The following is a 22,406-nucleotide window of genomic DNA, read 5'->3' on the forward strand; positions in this document are numbered from 1 at the left end:
AGTGCTCCGTCTGAAGAAGGGTCTCGACCAGAAACGTCACCTATCCACTTTCTTCAGTGGATATTTTTAAGGCAGAGATAGATACATTCTTGATTAGTACCGGTGTCAGAGGATTTGGGGAGAAGGCAGGAGAATGGGGTTAGGAGGGAGAGATAGATCAGCCATGATTGAATTGTGGAGTAGACTTGATGAGCCGAATGGCGCTATTCTACTCCTATTCCTTATGATCTTATGCTGCCTGAGCCGTCGGATTACTCCAGCACTTTGTGACTCAACAACAAGCTCTCTTGAAATAACTTGCCCAAGAGAGAAACTTTTAAAATGTATCTAAATACGGGGCCAATGGGCTGTAAACACGCCTTTGCTACTTTAAGGTAACTTCAGTGGCGTAACACATATAAAAGTGGTTCCGACACGGAAGGTACCGAAACGCAGTTTGATCCAACGCGAGGAAGCACTTTCTTCCTCAAACGTGAAACCTCTGTAATTAGTCTCAGTATTTGCAAGCCTTCCAAGATCGGCTGTGCAATTTCGAGAGAGCGAAAGGTATCGCGGGGCCGTGAAAGTAGTTGAACTATCAGGACCAATGTATGTGGCCAGCCGCCACTGGAGAGAGGGATCAGCGAAGTCGAAAACAGCTGCGATAAGGATCAGTGCCAGCGGTGTCTCTGGGACCCAGGAGGAGGTGGGTGTTGGGGTCCGCGGACCGTCTCCGGGTTCAGATCACCCAGGACTTTAACCGGCAAGTGATTGTAAAATGATCTAGATTTGAAAAGACAGCCATTTCGGGTAAATGTGCAGACACAAGTCGAACTGTACCTGTTGCAAGGCTTAGTCATTCGCTTGGATTGATCGCTTTCGTGCATACATCTGATCGCCTCCTCTCTTTGAAAATTGATGTTAGCTGGGAGGAACAACTAGTTCCATATTATTGTGAAAACTAGATTAGAGCCAAATGAGCGAAGCTGGAGTAATGCAACAAAGGGCAACAAGTAATGCTGAGGGCAAACCAATACCATGGTGAACGACCTGAATACGGACTTCCAGAAGGGTCTTGACAAAGTCGCAATATGTAGTGTAAAATGAATATTGAAAGCATGTACATGAGGTCAACAAAATATGAGACAATCTTGGTAAATGTTTGCGGGGAAGTGAATAGTGTCCCCTCCTCCCCCCCTCCCCTCCTTCCTTCCCGGATCAGAGTTATAGAGGACAGCCTGGCTGTTTTCGCCCATAAATAAACCCATTACATCCAATATGCGACTTTTTATGATCATGGATGCTAATCCATTTAACCTCAGTGCAAATTCAAAAGAAGGTTCCTGCTCCCACCTTCTGCTATCACTTTCAATGCTGCTACTATTGGAGGCTGGCCTCGGGTAACTCCACTCCCACCTGGGAAAGGAAAAGTTTCCATTGGCCGTGCCACTAATTCATCTCTCCCAACAAGAATGGACTTGATGTACTTGTTTCTGATCTCATCAATTAATAACAACTTCCCAACCAGCAATCTTTTTTCTTCATTTGTCATAACTGTTTCTTAATACTGTTTATTACCAGTTCTGTTCCGTAATTGCACGGGTCTGGTCGTGTCCCCCCCCCCACCCCACCACCAAAGGTAATTCTGATCGTGTACCCTCTCCCAGACACTCCAAAACCTGAACCCTCGGTAATGCCTCGTGTAGGATTGAAAATTCATTTGTTAAATGGTTTGCAGCTAGGATCTAATCATTTGATGCTCCTAATATGGCAAGCATTTACTGCGTGTATTGTTGAACCGACAATTAATTTATTAAATCTCGTGATTTACAACTAAATCATAATCTCAAATTATTAAATGTTCTCAGATTGGGTGGAGTCTGACAGCAAAGAGCGAACACCGTGACAACCAGCATCTGCAGTTCCTTCTTACACAACAATGTTATACACAACACGATCATCTCAGTTTCGTGACGTGCGGGTCGTGCTTTAATGAAACCCTCCAAATGTTGGTGACCAGGAAGTGATAAAATAAGCTAGATTTAGCAACATCGTTTGGGAAGGGCGATACACAATCGAAACATTCTTCAAGATTACCAATTATAGGTTTGGGAAGGGCGCACAAGATAATTAGGTGTGTTTCATCGGAGTCAGGTGTGTCAGATTTTTCCAACAGCGTGATTGAGATCATTTGGCACACTCACGGCTGCGTTACAATGTCAGTTGGAAATCATACGGCATTTGTCAGTCCATCATTTTGTCAAAATGAAAAGGTCTTGATTTTAAAAGATCCAAGTTCCCAAAAAAAGGAAAGCTGCTGATGGAACTCAGTGGGTCAGGCAGCATCTGTAGAGGGAATTGGACATATGATATTTTGGGCTTTCATCTATGTAGCCAAGTTTCCACAGTGAAATCTGACCTGCTTACTTGGTGTGTAATTAAACCTTTTCCCTTGTTGCAATGGTACAACTCCACACTTCATTTTATCAGTTACCTTCTGCACTCAGAACTGCTGTAGCTTTGGGAGCAACAACAGCAGCAGCAGGAGAAGATTAGCAAGAGATACGACTGATTGGCTCTAGCCCAAGTGGGAGGAGAGAAGTGAAAACAGTTTAAGTACAGGTCAAGGACAGGCAGACTTGACTCAGAACTGCTGTAGCTTTGGGAGCAACAACAGCAGCAGCAGGAGGAGTTTAGCAAGAGATACGACTGATTGGCTCTAGCCCAAGTGGGAGGAGAGAAGTTTGTAAATTGGTAAATCAGGCAATTTATCAGTCAATTTAAGCAAGACTGCTCTTAGGGAGCGGCAGTGAGTGAGCGGCCTTGTGAGTGAAGTGTGAGTCTTTGGCTCGATAGTCTTCGGCGAGGAGACTACGCAAAACACTGCAGAGGGAGAGACGAAAGAAGGAGATGTCAGGCAAGCTGATTCAGTGTGATGCTTGCAGTATGTGGGAGGTCAAGGACACCGCTGGTGCCTCTGGCTGCTACAAATGCGAAAAGTGCATCCAGGTAGAGCTCCTGAAGGGCCGTGTTGGGGAACTGGAGAAGCAAGTGGATGACCTCCGGTTCGTCCGAGAAACGGAGTCGTTCCTCGACAAGTCCTACAGTACGATTGTTACACCTAAGGTACTGGAAGAGAGAAGGTGGGAGACAGTGAGAACGGGAGGGAAGCATGGAATGCCAACGTCCCCGGGGGTTGTACCTCTTGTGAACAGGTTCACCCACTTAGAAGCTGTCGGGACAGAAGAGGTGTTTACACTGGGCGGCGGACTGGCTTGTGATGCGAATAGGGCTGTTGAGCCAAAACCAAAAAGGCCTAAGGCAGGCAATGCCATTGTAGTAGGAGACTCCATTGTGAGAGGTACGGACAGGGGTTTCTGCGGCAACAGACGGGATGCGAGGATGGTGTGCTGCCTTCCTGGTGCCAGGATCCAGGATGTCACGGACAGAGTGCAGAAAATCCTCAAGGGTGAAGGTGAACATCCGGAAGTGGTAGTGCATGTCGGCACAAACGATGTCGGCAAGAAGGGGATGAATATTCTGCAGCGTGACTTTGGAGAGCTCGGAAAAATGCTGAAAAGCAGGACCTCCAGGGTTGTTATCTCCGGTTTGCTTCCAGTTCCTCGTGCTGGCGAGAGCAGGAACATGGAGATACGGGACCTGAACGTGTGGCTGAGGAACTGGTGCACGGGGCAGGGATTTAGATTCTTAGATCACTGGGATCTGTTTTGGGGTAAGGGGGAACTGTACAAAAGGGACGGATTGCATCTTAACAGGTGTGGGACCAGCATTCTGGCAGGCAGGTTTGCCACTGCTACACGGGTGGTTTTAAACTGAATAAGGGGGGTGGGGTGTCGAATGGGCTAGTGGAGGATGGAGTTAAAGGGAAAGGGTTTCTTAAATGTGTGAGCGTAGAGACAGAGGGGTGTAAAATGAGGGTAGAAGCAATAGGTAGCAAGGTGAAAAGTAAAAGTGGCAGGCCGGAAAATCCAGGGCAAAAATCAAAAAGGGCCACTTTTCAACAAAATTGTATAAGGGGTAAGAGTGTTGTAAAAACAAGCCTGAAGGCTTTGTGTCTCAATGCAAGGAGCATTCGTAATAAGGTGGATGAGTTGAATGTGCAGATAGCTATTAATGACTATGATATAGTTGGGATCACGGAGACATGGCTCCAGGGTGACCAAGGCTGGGAGCTGAACATCCAGGGGTATTCAATATTCAGGAGGGATAGAGAGAAAGGAAAAGGAGGTGGGGTAGCGTTGCTGATTAGAGAGGAGATTAACGCAATGGAAAGGAAGGACATTAGTTTGCAGGATGTGGAATCGGTATGGGTAGAGCTGCGAAACACTAAGGGGCAGAAAACGCTGGAGGGTGTTGTGTACAGGCCACCTAACAGTAGTAGTGAAGTTGGAGATGGTATCAAACAGGAAATTAGAAATGCGTGCGACAAAGGCAAAACCGTTATAATGGGTGACTTCAATCTACATATAGATTGGGTGAATCAAATTGGCAGGGGTGCTGAGGAAGAGGATTTTTTGGAATGTATGCGGGATAGTTATCTAAATCAACATGTAGAGGAACCAACGAGAGAGCAGGCTATTTTAGACTGGGTATTGAGTAATGAGGAAGGGTTAGTTAGCAGTCTTGTTGTACGTGCCCCCTTGGGCAAGAGTGACCATAATATGGTTGAGTTCTTCATTAGGATGGAGAGTGACATTGTTAATTCAGAAACAATGGTTCTGAACTTAAAGAAAGGTAACTTTGAGGGTATGAGACGTGAATTGGCCAAGATTGACTGGCAATTAATTCTAAAAGGGTTGACGGTGGATATGCAATGGAAGACATTTAAAGACTGCATGGATGAACTACAATAATTGTTCATCCCAGTTTGGCAAAAGAATAAATCAGGGAAGGTAGTGCATCCGTGGATAACAAGGGAAATCAGGGATAGTATCAAAGCGAAGGATGATGCGTACAAATTAGCCAGAAAAAGCAGCATACCGGAGGACTGGGAGAAATTCAGAGACCAGCAGAGGAGGACAAAGGGCTTAATTAGGAAAGGAAAAATAGATTATGAAAGAAAACTGGCAGGGAACATAAACTGACTGCAAAAGTTTTTATAGATATGTGAAAAGAAAGAGATTAGTTAAAACAAATGTAGGTCCCTTGCAGTCAGAAACGGGTGAGTTGATCATGGGGAACAAGGATATGGCGGACCAATTGAATAACTACTTTGGTTCCGTCTTCACTAAGGAAGACATAAATAATCTGCTGGAAATAGCAGGGGACCGCGGGTCAAAGGAGTTGGAGGAATTGAGTGAAATCCAGGTTAGCCGGGAAGTGGTGTTGGGTAAATTAAATGGATTAAAGGCCGATAAATCCCCAGGGCCAGATAGGCTGCATCCCAGAGTACTTAAGGAAGTAGCTCCAGAAATAGTGGATGCATTAGTAATAATCTTTCAAAACTCTTTAGATTCTGGAGTAGTTCCTGAGGATTGGCGGGTAGCAAACGTAACCCCACTTTTTAAGAAGGGAGGGAGAGAGAAAACGGGGAATTACAGACCAGTTAGTCTAACATCGGTAGTGGGGAAACTGCTAGAGTCAGTTATTAAAGATGGGATAGCAGCACATTTGGAAAGTGGTGAAATCATTGGACAAAGTCAGCATGGATTTACAAAAGGTAAATCATGTCTGACGAATCTTATAGAATTTTTCGAGGATGTAACTAGTAGCGTGGATAGGGGAGAACCAGTGGATGTGGTGTATCTGGACTTCCAGAAGGCTTTTGACAAGGTCCCACATAAGAGATTAGTTTACAAACTTAAAGCACACGGCATTGGGGGTTCAGTATTGATGTGGATAGAGAACTGGCTGGCAAACAGGAAGCAAAGAGTAGGAGTAAACGGGTCCTTTTCACAATGGCAGGCAGTGACTAGTGGGGTACTGCAAGGCTCAGTGCTGGGACCCCAGCTATTTACAATATATATTAATGATCTGGATGAGGGAATTGAAGGCAATATCTCCAAGTTTGCGGATGACACGAAGCTGGGGGGCAGTGTTAGCTGTGAGGAGGATGCTAGGAGACTGCAAGGTGACTTGGATAGGCTGGGTGAGTGGGCAAATGTTTGGCAGATGCAGTATAATGTGGATAAATGTGAGGTTATCCATTTTGGTGGCAAAAACAGGAAAGCAGACTATTATCTAAATGGTGGCCGACTAGGAAAAGGGGAGATGCAGCGAGACCTGGGTGTCATGGTACACCAGTCATTGAAAGTGGGCATGCAAGTGCAGCAGGCAGTGAAGAAAGCGAATGGTATGTTAGCTTTCATAGCAAAAGGGTTTGAGTATAGGAGCAGGGAGGTTCTACTGCAGTTGTACAGGGTCTTGGTGAGACCACACCTGGAGTATTGCGTACAGTTTTGGTCTCCAAATCTGAGGAAGGACATTATTGCCATAGAGGGAGTGCAGAGAAGGTTCACCAGACTGATTCCTGGGATGTCAGGACTGTCTTATGAAGAAAGACTGGATAGACTTGGTTTATACTCTCTAGAATTTAGGAGATTGAGAGGGGATCTTATAGAAACTTACAAAATTCTTAAGGGGTTGAACAGGCTAGATGCAGGAAGATTGCTCCCGATGTTGGGGAAGTCCAGGACAAGGGGTCACAGCTTAAGGATAAGGGGGAAATCCTTTAAAACCGAGATGAGAAGAACTTTTTTCACACAGAGAGTGGTGAATCTCTGGAACTCCCTGCCACAGAGGGTAGTCGAGGCCAGTTCATTGGCTATATTTAAGAGGGAGTTAGATGTGGCCCTTGTGGCTAAGGGGATCAGAGGGTATGGAGAGAAGGCAGGTACGGGATACTGAGTTGGATGATCAGCCATGATCATATTGAATGGCGGTGCAGGCTCGAAGGGCCGAATGGCCTACTCCTGCACCTAATTTCTATGTTTCTATGTTTCTAAATGACTTCCTTGCTGATTGACTTTTCTCTGATGTCAATTTGCACAACTGGCTATCGTGTTGAACTTGGCTTTCTGGAGCCACGAGGCAGCAGCTCCATGAGTTGTACCACTGTGTCACCCCTGTGTTTCTTAATAAGTTAAAATAATTGGTAATTATACAGAAAAAAATAGATGTGCCATTCTAAGCATTCAATTAATCATGAACATTTTAATTCATGTAGAAAATGGCATCGGAGATGATCTTGTTGACGGGTGGAGCTGGTTACATCGGTAGCCACTGTGTGATTGAGCTGGTTAAAGCAGGATACAATCCCGTAGCGATAGACAATTTCCACAATGCAATTCGAGGTAAAAAAAAGTTTTGCATTTCTTTGAACGATACTTGTTTTTGCTTTTGCCCAAGACACCGCCTAATCGTCAGCACTATATATGTTGTGCACTGGTCTGTGATCATGGCTCTGCACCATTAGAACTTTGATCTATAGTGAGCTAATTAATTTCATCAGAAAAATCTGCGAAATTGAGTTTGTGATGAGCAGAAGAGAATGTGGAGATAGAGGTGAGTGTGGTTGAACTACCCACTATAGGTTCCTATGTAGCAACTGAAGGGTCATTGACCTGAAACATTAACACAGATACAGTCTGACATGCTGAGTATTCCCAACATTTTCTGCTTTTATTTTTAAATCTCTGAGCAAGCTTTTGACAACATTATTTGGTTTAGAATCATACTTGGGTTTTTTTTCCATTATTCAGCTACATTGAAAGTATTCCATTTTGTTCCTGATTTTTGCTTGCGATGAAGTTACTTTGGAGGAATATTGGAAAGTTCCCAGGATACCAAGCCGCCGGTCTGCTCTTGCAGCCTTAGTAATTAGATGGCTACACAGGAGATACAAGGAACTGCAGATGCTGGAATTTTGCGTAGAACATAATATGTTGGAGAAACTCAGCAGGTCAGGCAGCATCACTGGACGACATGGATAGGTGACATTTTGGTATTCAAGTGGTTGGTCCAGTTGAATTTCAGATCAATGTTGACTGCACAGGATGTTGATAGTTGAGGACTTGGCAACAGTAATTCAATTAAATGCCAAGGGTAGGTGGTTAGACTCCCTCTTATTGGACCTAATAAATGCTTGGTGCTTTTGTGTCATGAATATTAGCCCATGTCCGGTGTTGTACAATACAATACAATACAATACAATTTATTTGTTATCATTTGAACCTCTTGAGGTTCAAACGAAATTTGGTTTCTGCAGTCATACACACAAGAAAAAGAACCAAGACACAACACAATTTACACAAACATCCATCACTGTGAATCTCCTCCTCACTGTGATGGAAGGCAAAGTCTTATCCAGATGAAGGCCAACATTAATTGGTTGCCTGAACTGTCATAAATGGAATTGTGCTATCATCAGTGAGTACCCACACTTGTGAGTTTGTAATTAAAGGAAAGCCAGTGATGGAAGCAGCAGAAGACATGCTAAGGAACTCATGTTGCAATATCCTGGGGCTAACATAATTGACCATCGCCATCTTCCCTTGTGCCTGGAACAGTTCCAATCACTTGGGTGTTATCCTCTTGATGACCATTGACCAGTGTTCCATGTTATCACATTAGGTCAATTGCTACCTTGATGATAAGTGCAGGTACTCTCACCGCCTCTCTGGAACTGAGCACTCTTGATTTACATTCTGATTAAGGACTAGAACCAAGTTGTCTGGCAATGCCCAAAGTGGAGATTGGTTGAGAAGAAAATGATTGGCAAATAATTCTCACCTGTAGTAGTACACTTACATTACACTTCCTTCACTTTGTGTGTAGTATTAATTCTTTAGCGGCTTTGGGTAACAAAACTAACCCAAGAGTCAGAGGAAATGGAAATTATGGATCAGTGTCAGAGCACTCGTAAAACAATTTAATTATATTAGAAGTTGAGAAGGATAAAGAAATGATTAAAAAAAAGTGGGGAGTAATTAACTGCCCTAATTATTTCTGTGAAAAGCATTGAGCTTTTTATTCCCTATGGAGTTGTTACATGAGTAGTAGTAGTGCCATTGATTCATTTGATTTAAGCACATATTTTAGAAAGTAAAGGAAAACAACTCCCAGAAGAGTAGGTTTATGTCATGCTCATTTTAAGGTAACATAAGTTGCTCAATTCAGTGGAAAAAGATGTGTTGGGTAAGTGTGGTAGCAATAGTAAAAATTCTCTCTTTTGTTAACATAACATGAAGGGGATAAAAGGTTGTTGTTAAAATAATCCTAAGGATGGATTCAAGTGGAAGCAAAGATTTAAATACTGATTTTGCTCACTCTTTAGTTTGTAGATTTTATTAATTAACCATTTAATCAACACTAAAATTCCACAGATTAGATTTTCACCAAAGCCATGTACAGTCTCAGGAAGACTTATTTTTGCCTCAGGCCTTTTTGTTGTAAAGGACCGGATACCATTTCCTTTCCTAATATATTCCTGTACCTTTGTTAATTTTCTGTGTTTTATGAGCCACGTCACCAATGTCCTTCTGTATGCCAACTTTCACATTTACCTCTCAGTATACAAATATTTTTTCTATCCGTTCTCCCGACGTGAACGCGCTCACATTTTACACATTACACTTCATCTTCCGCTTAAACTGTCTACATCCCTTTTCATAATCACAGCTCATTTTGTACAGTAGCAAACTTGGGTGTTTGAGCTACTGAACTTTGCCTTACAGTTTTATATCTCCTTTTCATTGTAAAAATGACAAATAACTATTCAGGAAAGAATAATTTGGTTTGTAGCATATTTCACTGTATATTTCAAAAATACTTTACATCCAATAAAGCTCCTTTAATATGTAGTTACTGTGGTCATGTGGGAAATATTGGGGGGAAAATAATGTTGCAGAAACACCTGTGTGCAATGACTAAGTCATTGGTATTGATAACATTGGTTAAAGGGGAAATTGGGAAATCCTTTATATTTTTGAGCAAGGGGTCCCAGCCTGGGTTAAATTTCGTCTACCCAGGGGGTAAATTTCGTCTACCCAGGGGGTAAATTTGTTGATTCTGGATTTGTACATGGTTTTTTTTTCATTGACTGAGACTGTGTTTTGTTCTGGTATACCGGTATCTGTTCATCATTAGTTGTTCTTAAATAAGTGAAATAACATTGTTATGTGCTATTAAAGTTGCCAGGGGTAAACGGGACAAAAAAGGTGGGGAACCCATGTTTTATTGGGAAAACTGATGAAGCATCTGTTTATTTACTTGAAAGAAGTAAGTTCAATAGTACAGCATTGCCTCAGTTTAATATGGAAACACAGCATAAAAGATGCACTCAGGTATTTAAACATTTACCTCTCAGTATAGTGCTCTCTTTGAAACTATGGTAAAGATGTAATTGAAGGTAGAGGTACTGTAAACCTATGTGAGAGGTAGAGTTATGGACAATTGTCTTTGAGATTAGCCATAGTGTTACCTAGACACTAGATGAATGTGATTGGGACTGTTTACCTGTTTTTTCTAATCCAGGTGTGGATGGAGTTCCTGAAAGCCTTCGGCGTGTGCGTGAGATTACAGGAACAGAGATAATCTTCCGAGAAGTTGATGTGCTAGATAAATCTGCTCTACGTAATCTCTTCAAAGAGGTACTGAGCTCAAAACAAATAACTATAATCATCTTGTCAAATCTTGAACAAAGTATTCTGTGAGATCCAAGTAGTGGATTATGGAGTAACTTTTGGCATTTGTGTTCCTTGCCCAAATATAGAAACATAGAAAATAGGTGCAGGAGTAGGCCATTCGGTCCTTCAAGCCTGCACCACCATTCAATATGATCATGGTCAGAAGTTTGTACAAGAGATATGTACCGTTCACCAGCTAACCAAAAACTATGCACTGGCCATGGAGACTTCTCTACTGATTTCTATACATTTGCCGTAATTTTGCCTCCAAAAGCATAAATCATTAATTTATGATTATTACAACAGGGTTTACACTTAGTAATTAATTTACTGTGAAGCACATCCAAAGGCTATGAATGGTGGTTTATAAATGGAAGGTAGTTCATCCACAACACATTTAGCAGTAATACAGTACCAATAAGTCAGAAGGTCATGAATTTCAGCAATTAATTTTCTGAATTAATTACATTTTTAGCGCTGAGAATGCAGTAAGTACCAGTGCTGTGCATTCTTCAGTCTTGGGTTTGAATGCAGATTAATATGATACAATAATGTCCTGTCAACTCTGTCAGCTACAAAGGTCATAAATTTAAAAACCTGCTTGTGATTAAGTCATTACAATCACGACTAAAAACGCTTGTTTGTCTTTCAGGGCAAATTGGCGGTTTTGATCCATCTCAAACTAATGGATATTTCTGATCTGTTGCTGTCCTATTTCTGAATTAGAATGTTTCTTGGAGAGGTGAATGTTGATGTTTTCCAGCTATACTATTGCAAATGGATGTGGTACATTCTAGTGATTAGATTTGTTACATTTTTTCCAGTTTAGTTTCTCAACTGTGATCCATTTTGCGGGCGTGAAGGCTGTCGGCGAATCTGTCCAGGAGCCTCTTTTTTATTACAAGGTCAATTTTGAAGGAACACTTAAACTACTGGAGGTGAGTATATCACTTTGCGAAGGAAAGAAAGAGAAATACGAGTCTAATGTTCAGAGGTTTTTTTTCATTCCTCAAGGATGAAGAGGCTGTCAGTGAAATGAGTTAATTCCTGTTTCAAGAAGAAGCTTTTGGATACTGTTCAGTTTGTGCAACTTCTTCCTGGATTTCACCAATTTTCATTAGTTTCTGCTTGAGTTGAAGCTTTCTAACTGATAGCGGCAAAGGAATATGGATAAATTAACTAAGTTGGTTAACTGTGGCAGATAGATCAGTGTGGAGCAGTGTAAGGACACCACTTTGGACATTTATAATGTGGCCAGCGTGTGCAGTTGTAGTGATCAACAAAACTAGTAGATGTATGAAAAACTTGTTAAAGGCCAGGGCAATATTGGGGGATACTATTCTCGGTTACGTTTGAGGAAAGACATTCTTGCTATTGAGGGAGTGCAGCGTAGGTTTGCAAGGTTAATTCCCGGGATGGCGGATTGTCATATGCTGAGAGAATGGAGCAGTTGGGCTTGTACACTCTGGAGTTTAGAAGGATGAGAGGCAATCTCATTGAAACATATAAGATTGTTAAGGGCTTGGACACGCTAGAGGCAGGAAACAAGTTCCCGATGTTGGGGGAGTCCAGAACCAGGGGCCACAGTTTAAGAATAAGGAGTAAGCCATTTAGAACGGAGATGAGGAAACACTTTTTCTCACAGAGAATGGTGAGTCTGTGGAATTCTCTGTTTCAGAGGGCAGTGGAGGCCGGTTCTCTGGATGCTTTCAAGAGAGAGCTAGATAGGGCTCTTAAAAATTGCGGAGTCAGGGGATATGGGGAGAAGGCAGGAACGGGGTACTGATTGGGGATGATCAGCCGTGATCATATTGAATGGCGATGCTGGCTCAAAGGGCCGAATGGTCTACTCCTGCACCTATTGTCTATTGTTTGCAGCACCGGAGCTGAACCGATAAAGAAAGGTTAAACAAAGTGAACGTTTAGAAGAATGAGAGGTAATCTCATTGAAGCATACAACATTCTTAGAGGCTGGACAGAATCGATTTTTAAATAATGTTTCCCTGGATGAGGTACCTGGAACTAAGCGTTGCAATCTCAGAATAAAGTTTGGCCATTCAGAACAGAAGAACTTTCTTCATTCTAAGGTTGATGAATCTTTGGAATTCTGTGCCCAAGAATGCTGCAATAGGCTGAGTTGTTTGGTGTATTCAGGACTGAGATTGCACAGTTCAGCTGTGATCTGATTGAATGGTGACATAGGCACAAGAGGCCAAATGTGCTTTCCTCTTCATTTCATATATTCTTGTTTTGCCTTAAAAATTTAGAATTCAATATTAAATTAATGCAGATGCCTGATGTCTGAAATAAAAACAGAACATACCACTGGAAATATCTCTATAGTATTTTACACCAATGGTGCTTGATGAGGACCTTGATTAGGTTTTGTTAATTTATTTGTATGTGAACCTGAACCTGATGATTTCAAGGTATTTTAAAACATTGTACTCAATGTTGGCGGCAGCGATGGCTGCCTCGCCAACAGTCTGTCTGTCCCTTCCTTCTTTTGTTGTTTGTTTGTATGTGTTAAATGTATGTCTTTAGTGTTCTTTCACTTGTTTTATGTGGGTGGGGGGGGGGGGGGGTAGTTAGGGGAAACTTTTTCTAATCTCTTACCTCGACAGAAATGCGATTTTTTTCCCCTGTATCATATCTCCGTCCACACTGCGGCCTAACATTGATGAGTTGGCGGCCTCTGCTGGAGATCGATTTTGAGAGCTCCTCCGCGGGGATCCTAGGGGACTTTAACATCGTGGTCATGATCCTTTTGCCAGGGATCGACCTCTGAGCTCTACTATGGGAGTCTGCTGGACTTTAACATCATGGAGCTTGCGGTCTCTGGTCAAAGACCAACTTCGGGAGCTCCAAGCTGCAGGAGCTTCGACCACCCTGACTGCAGATGGTTCAACTGCCCCAACCGCAGGAGAATAAAAGAGGAAGAAGATTGGACTTTATTGCCTTCCATCACAGTGAGGAACGTGGGGAATCCGCTGTGGTGGATGTTTATGTTAACTTTTATGTATTGTATGTCTTGTTGCTTTTTATTGTATGGCTGTATGGTAATTTCAAATTTCACTGTACGGTAATTGGTACATGACAATAAACTGACCTTGAAACCTTAAATTCTCAGTTCAGGTACTCAGAATGTTCTGCCCATTTTGGCTTTCTACAATAATTATTACAAATGGAGGAAAAACCAAAAAGCCATAGGGTGAAATTTGATTATATGTTTCAAAAACATTGAGTTTAATTATGTTTTATTTTGGTGCTTTAGATCATGAAAGAACATGACGTCAAAGACATTGTATTCAGCAGTTCAACAACTGTATATGGTGATCCTGTTTACCAACCTATAGATGAGGCACATCCTGTTGGCAATTGCTCAAATCCTTATGGGAGAAGCAAATACTTTGTTGAACAAATGATCAAGGATGTCTGTTCTACAGACAAGGTAATTTTTCCCATTCTAAATATCGATCAGTGAAAGAAGTATAAATGTACGTGTGTCAGGGGTTATTGGGAGAAGTCAGGGGATTGGGGTTGAGAGGGTGCAATCAATCATATCCACTCATTGTTACTTTTAGCAACCTTTATCAAAAGACTTAAATATTATATATTTAAAAATTGGTGTTAAGATACCAATTTGTTATTCATTAACATTGTCAAATGGGAATTTGTGGTATATTTCAAATTAGGCACCATTTGCACATGGTGTGCAAGCAACTATAATAATGAAATGTAATTTATAAAGATGTTTGATAAAATGTTATTTATTCAGGATTGGAATGCAGTGTTACTTCGATATTTCAATCCTATTGGGGCACATGAATCAGGAATAATCGGTGAGGAGCCTCAGGGTATTCCCAACAATCTGTTGCCATACGTTGCACAGGTGGGTAAAGACTTTATTTTAAAAGAAGTGAAAAGTGTTTTTTCCTCTCAAACTGCTCTTTATTTTGATAAAACATATTACTCATGACTTTCTAAATATAACTGGAAGTATAATTCATTGAATCCTTACTTCTAGTAAGTCAGTGATCTGTTTTGTAACACTGAATGTTTTGTGTTTTTTGGGGTTGGAAATGTTTAATCATTAATTTATCTCAGATGGGGCATCTTGGTCAGCATGGACACGTTGGGCAGAAGGGCCCGTTTCTGTGCTGTATGACTCTGATGGGTAGTTTGGATGAATAAATGTACAAATCAAAATTCTTTAACATTGAATCTGAATAATGGATTGATATAACAACTAGATATTGCCACTTTACTCTGTGTAACCTGTGCAGCAATAATTTCTTTAAATATTCAATGTTTCCAGAGTTCTTTGATCTAACTGCATGGGCACATGGGCGATGTGGACATAGTACTTAAGATCCAAAAATCTTTTCATTTATAGACATCATCATGTTTTAGTTCATAAATCTTTCAAAAATCTCAGGTCATCAAAGCAGTAGTTTTAGAAAGATAAAATGTGATTTTATAAATGTGCAATGGCAAATGTTTTGAACATTATAGAGGAGAGAAGTTTTGGATGGTCTAGTAGATGAAGACTAGGGCATGAATCTGAAACTGTGTCCTGAATGAGTGTTTCTGGTTTTGAATGGCAGGCATGAAAATTGAAGTTTCTCACTGAAACAGCAAATGTTGGGAGGATTTTTCAAAATCATTCAGGATTAACACAGAAGGGAGAGGATGTTGAAAGATTGGTGCATCATCGAGGCTAACCCTGACCTTCCCATCCACGCTGACTTGAACAATCTGCCCAACATGCGCCTGAAGTCCCGCAAACCCTTCTGGTCTTCCGTTAAATCCCTGGAAGACTTTGACTCCAAGACTGAGTGGCGCAGAGTCTGGAAAGATGCCGACACCAACAACGGAGAGGCCATCACAGATCCCACTGTGAAACCACCGGGATTTGATCTCCACTGACCTCCATTGCAAGCAATGGCTAATCCTGAACAGAATCCGTTCCCTCCATGTAAGAACAGCCCATCCCCTGCCTAAGTGGAAGATGACAGACAGCCCTGCTTGCGACTGCGGACATCCAGACCAGACCATCCCACACATCGTGAGTGATAGCTCACTGAGGCTTTTCCCCGGGGGCATCAAAACCTTCCACCCAGTAACTGAAGCTGTCCTGGCCTGGATGTCTCCCCTTGACCTACATCTTTAGGCGGTGCACGCCTTACGCAAGAAGAAGAAGAAGAATTAGTGTGTTGCAACTTGCATACGTATTTTCCAGTACAACTGATTTATTCAATGTTTTAAATTCATTCTTGGGTGTGCTCTTACTTTAGTGAAATGTTCTGACAGCGGTTCTGAAGTTGACAAATGTCAAAATTTACATAAGGAATCATAAACTAGAAGCAGAATCTTGTCAGCTAGTTGTGAATGGTGAGATGCAGCATTTTATGAGGCAATGTGCCAAAATGTCAGCAACAGAGTATGACAATGTTTAGTTTAGAGAAACAGCGCGGAAACAGGCCCCGCACATTAACATTACCCTACACACACTAGGGATAATTTTTCATTTATACCAAGCCAATTAGCCTACAGACCTGTAAGTCTTTGGAGTGCGGGAGTAAACCAAAGATCCCGGAGAACACCCGCACAGGTCACGGGGAGAATGTACAAACTCTATACAAACAAGTACCCGTAGTCAGGATTGAACTCGGGGCTCAGTCCTGCCACATTTGCCCTGATTCAATTCCATCCATACTTCCTCATCTCCAGAGCAAGGGTGCTATCAATTGTTCACAATATGAATGGATGAAAGGACAGACTGAAAGCTACCTAGGTTTGCAAACTTATCGAACTAGGTGGGACATTGAGTGTGATGAGGATGTAAATGAGCAGGTTAAGTAGTTAGGTTGAAGATGGAATGAAATGTGTGAGGTTACGAATAGTAAAATAAAATATTTTATGTATGGGAAGAAATTAGTTCATATTCGTGTTTAGTGTTACCTATAGGTGCTGGTATAAGAAACACAAAAGTAAAAAAAATAAAAAAACAAATGGTATGTCAACGTTTATTATAAGTGGATTGGAATGCCAGGTCATGGAAGGCATGCTGTAATTGTACAGGGCGTTGGTGAACCCACAGCTACAGTACAGCTTCGTAGATCTGTACCTGTTGCGCACTTGCCTTGGGTGTGGTTCAGTATAAATTTACAAGGTTGACTTGCAGGATGAGAGACCTGTACTTTGATGAGAGATTGAGTAAGATTTTTTTTTCCCTTGAATTTGAATGAATGGGCTGATGTCATTGACGCATATAGGATACCAAAAGATTTGTCAAAGTAGATAATGAGATGCTATTTTCTTTTTAGTACATCTTTGAACATTTTCAGCAGAAGAGTTAGTTGGTTTTGATGCTCTGGGAATTTATCTACATGGGGAATGTGGACATTTAAACCAGCTGAAATCTACTTGAATAGCAAATCATGCTTGAGGGATTGTATGACTCACTCCTTCTAATGTTTTTATTGGAACTTAGCACTTTGGACGAAGTACACTATGACCTAGGATCCAGCACTTCATGTTTATTTTCCCCACTGCTGTATTGGTGGGTTCTGAGACGGCTGAGGCCAGTGTGTATCCCACAGAATCTGCCAGAGTGGGGCAGGAGATCCTTGACGGGGCATCGTAGGTAGGTTGTGACGTAGTGCCTGCTTTCCACAGTTTACGCCGGGGTTTCCAATGCTCCTGACGCATGCACTGTAGGTTCTCAATCCAGACAGAGAAAGGTGCCCCATTGTCTCCCTCAATTGAGTTAAATGTTTTACTGAGGACAGAAAAGATCACTGGAGTGGTTCAAACTGCTCCCTTTATTTCTTTCAAAGTTATCTTGTGTAGAAGATAACACCATCTATCATACCTCTAAATGAACCAAATTCACACTGCAATTTTGAGATAGTTCTGAACTCAATTGTGTTTTCATGAATCATATCAACTCTCTGCCAGGTGAACAGCCAGCTTGAAGTGACAGCTGATGGCATCTGCAGCTAGTTTTGTGTCTTGAATTGATTGCAGGGATCAGATCTCAGTCATTCTTGCATCATGACAACTTTTGATTCACTCCAACACATTTAATGACTTTTGTAGAATGTTACTTAATGTTAATAGTTCAGCTCTAATCTGAGTAGGGAAAGCCTACAATTACAAGACTATTTCATGATTATTTCTAAATGAATGACTTCCTTCGTAGGTTGCTATTGGACGTCGGGAGTGCCTGAGTATTTTTGGGAATGACTATGAAACGTGTGATGGCACAGGTAAGATTGCACTATCTGGTAGACTAATGCTCAGTTATTTGCTAGTCAGAATTGAAGCACCAATCACTTGTTAGCCATCAGTCATGGTGGGTTCATGTTACCAAGGAGGTTTCTTATCCTGCCTCCTATGAAATTTGAGCTTTCGCAAATCTGTGTATCAAAATATGTTGCAGATGCTGGAATCCTGAGCAAAAACTAATGTTGGAACACGGTGAGCCGGCAGCATCTATGAAGTGAGTGGACAGATAATGTTTTGGGTCAGCACATTTCCTTAGACATGTCTCAAGAAGGATCCTGTCTAAAGTGTCATCCGTCCATTTCACTTCAAGATGCTGCCTGACCTGTTGAGTTCCTCCAGCATGTTTTGTTATTCTACACAGGTGAAATATTAATGAACTGATGAGTTACACAATTGCATTTATGAGGATTTTGAATTGTATTTAATTTCTGTCATTCTCATTTATTGTGAAATAGCCATTGATAATTGGAAATTGTGTTAATTTGGGCTGTAGCAAAAATAAATGGAGGTTTCCCCTCCATTTCTAGAGAAGTCAGAAACAAATTGGGGACCTCGAAATATTATCTTTTTTTTGAATAAAAGAGGAGGAGGAGGAGGATTGCCTTTGGATGCGTACTTTTCTTACATTACATGGTGAATCTGTGGAATTCTTTGCCACAGAAGGCTGTGGAGGCAAAGTCAGTGATATGTTTAAGGCGGGGATAGGTTCTTGATTAGTACACGTGTCGGAGGTTATGGGGAGAAGGCAGGGGAATGGTATTAAGAGGGAAAGATAGATCAGCCATGATTAAATGGCGGAGTAGACTTGATCGGCCTAATTCTACTATCACATGATCTTATGATCGTATTAGATCTGTCTAGTGTTTTGGTAATGGATCTGGGGTTTTGGAGGGGATCTCATTAAAACCGATGGATAAAAACAGATAATGTAAGGCTTAAATAGAGTGGATGTGGAAAGGATGTTTCCAGTAATGGGAGAGCTTAGTACCAGAAGGCTCAGCCTCTGAATAAAAGAAAGCTTTTGGAATGGAGATGAGGAGGAATTTCTTTAGCCAAAGGGTGGTGCATTTGTGGAATTCATTGACACAGATGGCTCAGGTGACCAAGACATTGGGCATTTTTTAAATGGAGATTGATGAGTTCTTGATTAGGAAGGGTGTCAAAGGTTAGAGTCAAGTCAAGTCAAGTCACATTTATTTATATAGCACATTTAAAAAACAACTCTTGTTGGCCAAAGTGCTTTACTTTGGAGAGAAGGCAAGAGAATGGGGTTGAGAGGGGAAAATAGATACGCCATGATTGAATGGCAGAGTAGACTCAATGGGGTGAAATGCTTAATTCTACTACTATGTTTTTGTGGTCTTGTGGTTATTAGCTGGACTGCCTGGAGCTCCTGTGTCAACTTGAGTTGCTCTATAATGCTGGCATTAAAACCCATCTACAATTAAATAAAAGGAAACACACCATTGCAAATAAAGGTTTCTGGCATTAGTGGATTTAAAATGTTGGTTTTGTGATACATTAAATCTTGAGCCAATATATTTGATAACCAGCAATTATTCATGTAGTAGTCATTGCTTGCATGGATGTGTTTTTTTTTGGTAAGATTAAAATGCAATACCTGATCATAGACGAGCTCATGATTGTAAATAGAGTAAGCTATGAAACGGTTTTGTCTCCTGGCTTTTATAATTATATAAATGTAGCACATAAAACTGAACAAATTAGTGTGTAAAGTAATGGTTAAACTGTGATTTGAAAACTGTTTGCAGTTTTGAGTGAAATATTATACAAGCTATATTTTTGTGGTCGATTCCAAGAATGAATCCTGCCAGAGATGCTTCGAGGAGGGTAAGGGAGCCTGGTTTTAGTTTGAACAGGAAAATAGTTGGGATAAATGCCTAATATTTGTCCTGTGAATGTCTGTGTTCAACTTTGCTAATACATATTAAGTGCACTGCAGTTAAACATTGAGTGTAACTAGTGTCAGAAATGGGGGCAATTTTGTATCTGGGCCAATCTTGTGAATTATAGTCGGAAAATGAGCAATAAAATTCAAGTACCATCCCCCAAGCCCTCTCTCTTTCCTGTGTCCCATCCACACCCTGGTGCATACACATTTCTCCTACTATCTCTCAGTCACACTGCTTATTTCCCTTCCTTCATACTTCCATCTCTCATCACCAAGTCCATTTTTTCTTTTACTTCCCTTATATTCCCCCCCCCCCGCCCTGCACACTTCTCCCCCTTCTCTCTGTTCCCTTCCATTTATATCTCTCTGACTTTACATTGTATTTATCTTCTCTCCTTATCCAACAACTGTTTTTACTTCTAGTCTTTGTCTCTTACTCCATCCATCTGCCAATCAAACCATCCTCGCCTGTATCCACAAAGCCAGGCTTTGATCTGGCCCCACCTCTTTTTCCATTTTCTATCCCCTACTACAATCAGTTTGGCATAGGTTCCCGACCCAGAACATTCCCTGCCCATTCCCCCCACAGATGCTGTCTGACCCCCACGTCTTTCAGCACATTTTTTTGTGTGGAAAATTAGCAAATTGCTTTTGTGGATCTGAATCGGTATGATTTCAGGCAAATAAGTGCTTTGTCTTGCCCTTTAGGTGTCAGGGATTACATTCATGTTGTGGATCTTGCAAAGGGACATATTGCTGCATTGAAGAAACTTAAAGAGAAATGCAACTGCAAGGTTTGTTATTGGACGCTGCACCCTGGGCAGTTTAACTCTGTTTACTCTTAGACTGTTGGACAATTTCTGCAGCAGTCTTTCACATTCTACATCTTTTTCACTTCCTTCTACTGTTTTTAAAGTTCTAGGTTTTGACTAATTTGCACACAATGACTAATTTTCTTATTCTACACAGGTGTACAATCTTGGTACTGGAACTGGTTATTCGGTTCTACAGATGGTGAAAGCGATGGAAAAAGCTTCTGGGAGAGAGGTATTTACCACATTCAAGATATCTGTGAATCAGTAAAGCTTCTGTAGTGTCATCTCTCATCTTGGCTGAGAGTTGAGCAAAATTAATTGATCGGCACATGAGTCAGGGATTGGGAGATGACATTTTGTTTGCCAATCTTTTGCAGATTAAATATCAGATAGCTCCACGGCGAGGAGGAGATATTGCTTCCTGTTATGCCAATCCAGGTCTCGCAGAGAAGGAACTTGGATGGAAGGCAGAGTTTGGAATTGATAAGATGTGTAAGCATTCAGAGTAATAAAATCTTGGAAGTTTACTGTGACTTTATATTAAATAATTCATGTAACCTGGTTGGTCGCTGACCATTGTTATTATTCTAGTTTCAGTGTTACATTCATTTAATAATTCTTATAATTGTAATAATAATTTAATAAATTCATTTAATTATTAATCTGAATAATACTGTGCTGGAGCTTGATGCTGCAACAGATCTTAAAAACAATGTTCTCTTTATTTCAGGCCAAGATACATGGCATTGGCAATGCAAGAATCCTCATGGTTTCAGCAAGAATGAGGAACCTGATGTAAAACAAAGCAGTTATTTTTAAGGTGCACAGAAAAGCTGGAGAAACTCAGCGGGTGCAGCAGCATCTATGGAGCGAAGGAAATAGGCAACGTTTCGGGCCAAAACCCTTCTTCAGACAGTTTTTAAGGAATGATAACTTGTAAACCTTTTAATGAAGGGTCTTTTGTGGTGGATGGGTCTTTTGTTAGTGAGCAGATCAGCAGTGATTAAATGCAGATTCATAGCTCTGATATTCCTGTTTGTAAAATGATGTTACAAATGCAATGTAGTTGTGTAGAGCTAGTAGTCTGTACTTTTTAAGGATGAGGCAAAAGAGAACAAAATCAGAGCCCAGGATGCTCAATATAGAGACATTAAAATTGATCATGCGAATGCACTAATTCTTTTACCCAGAGTAGAGAAATCAAGAAACAGAGGACATAGGTTTAAGGTGAGATGGACAAGATTTACTCAAAGGGTATATGGAACAATCTGCCAGAGGAGCTAGTTAGCAGGGACTATAACTGCACTTTAAAGGCATTCGGACAGATACATGGATAGGAAAGATTTAGATGGATCTGGGCCAAATGCAGGCAGGTGGGACTAGTGGAGATAAGGAAAAATGGTTGGCATGAAGGAATTGGACTGAAGAACCTGTTTCTGTGCTGTTTGACTCTGACTCGTGTTGATAAAAACTCTGCCAGGCAGTGAAAGTGCAATGGAAGTGAAAATGAACGTGCAAAGTATCTGGGTAGACAAAAATGCTGGAGAAACTCAGCAGGTGAGGCAGCATCTATGGAGCGAAGGAAATAGGCAACGTTTCGTGCCAAAACCATTCTTCAAAGTATCTGATTTATTTTATCAAGATATGTGTTGTGCTTCCTGGTGGTTGAATAATGTAGAATGACATGATCAAATCTTTGGTCTTGGTAATTCTGAAGTCAGCAAATATTGAAGAATTATATGCAGCACATGGTGTGGGTGA

General features: G+C 41.2%; 1 protein-coding gene across 3 annotated transcripts; it reads left to right on the forward strand.

Annotated features, from left to right (window-relative positions):
* The first annotated feature begins 392 nt into the window (after nt 1–392).
* LOC116988498 (UDP-glucose 4-epimerase-like) lies at nt 393–22,156 on the forward strand. Of its 3 annotated transcripts, XM_033045261.1 has the most exons (12): nt 393–685; nt 7,166–7,292; nt 10,474–10,589; nt 11,450–11,563; nt 13,900–14,076; nt 14,404–14,517; nt 17,833–17,899; nt 20,539–20,624; nt 20,800–20,877; nt 21,023–21,137; nt 21,376–21,465; nt 21,570–22,156. In XM_033045261.1, exons 1-11 carry the CDS (start codon nt 587–589, stop codon nt 21,462–21,464), a joined length of 1,182 nt encoding a protein of 393 aa, XP_032901152.1. In that variant the 5' UTR covers nt 393–586; the 3' UTR covers nt 21,465; nt 21,570–22,156. The 3 variants fall into 3 exon arrangements, with proteins under 3 accessions (XP_032901152.1, XP_032901153.1, XP_032901154.1); XM_033045262.1 differs by having other exon boundaries at nt 394–789; nt 21,376–22,156; XM_033045263.1 differs by having other exon boundaries at nt 394–565; nt 21,376–22,156.
* The last annotated feature ends 250 nt before the right edge of the window (nt 22,157–22,406 follow it).

This window comes from Amblyraja radiata, chromosome 27, assembly GCF_010909765.2.
Source record: "Amblyraja radiata isolate CabotCenter1 chromosome 27, sAmbRad1.1.pri, whole genome shotgun sequence".
Taxonomy (NCBI): Eukaryota; Metazoa; Chordata; class Chondrichthyes; order Rajiformes; family Rajidae; genus Amblyraja; species Amblyraja radiata.

Coding starts and splice junctions, on each gene's coding strand:
- LOC116988498 (XM_033045261.1), top strand. CDS start 587: ATGTATGTGGCCAGCCGCCACTGGAGAGAGGGATCAGCGAAGTCGAAA. Junction 7,293..10,473: donor TTTCCACAATGCAATTCGAG/GTAAAAAAAAGT, acceptor TTTCTAATCCAG/GTGTGGATGGAGTTCCTGAA. Junction 14,077..14,403: donor ATGTCTGTTCTACAGACAAG/GTAATTTTTCCC, acceptor TTATTTATTCAG/GATTGGAATGCAGTGTTACT.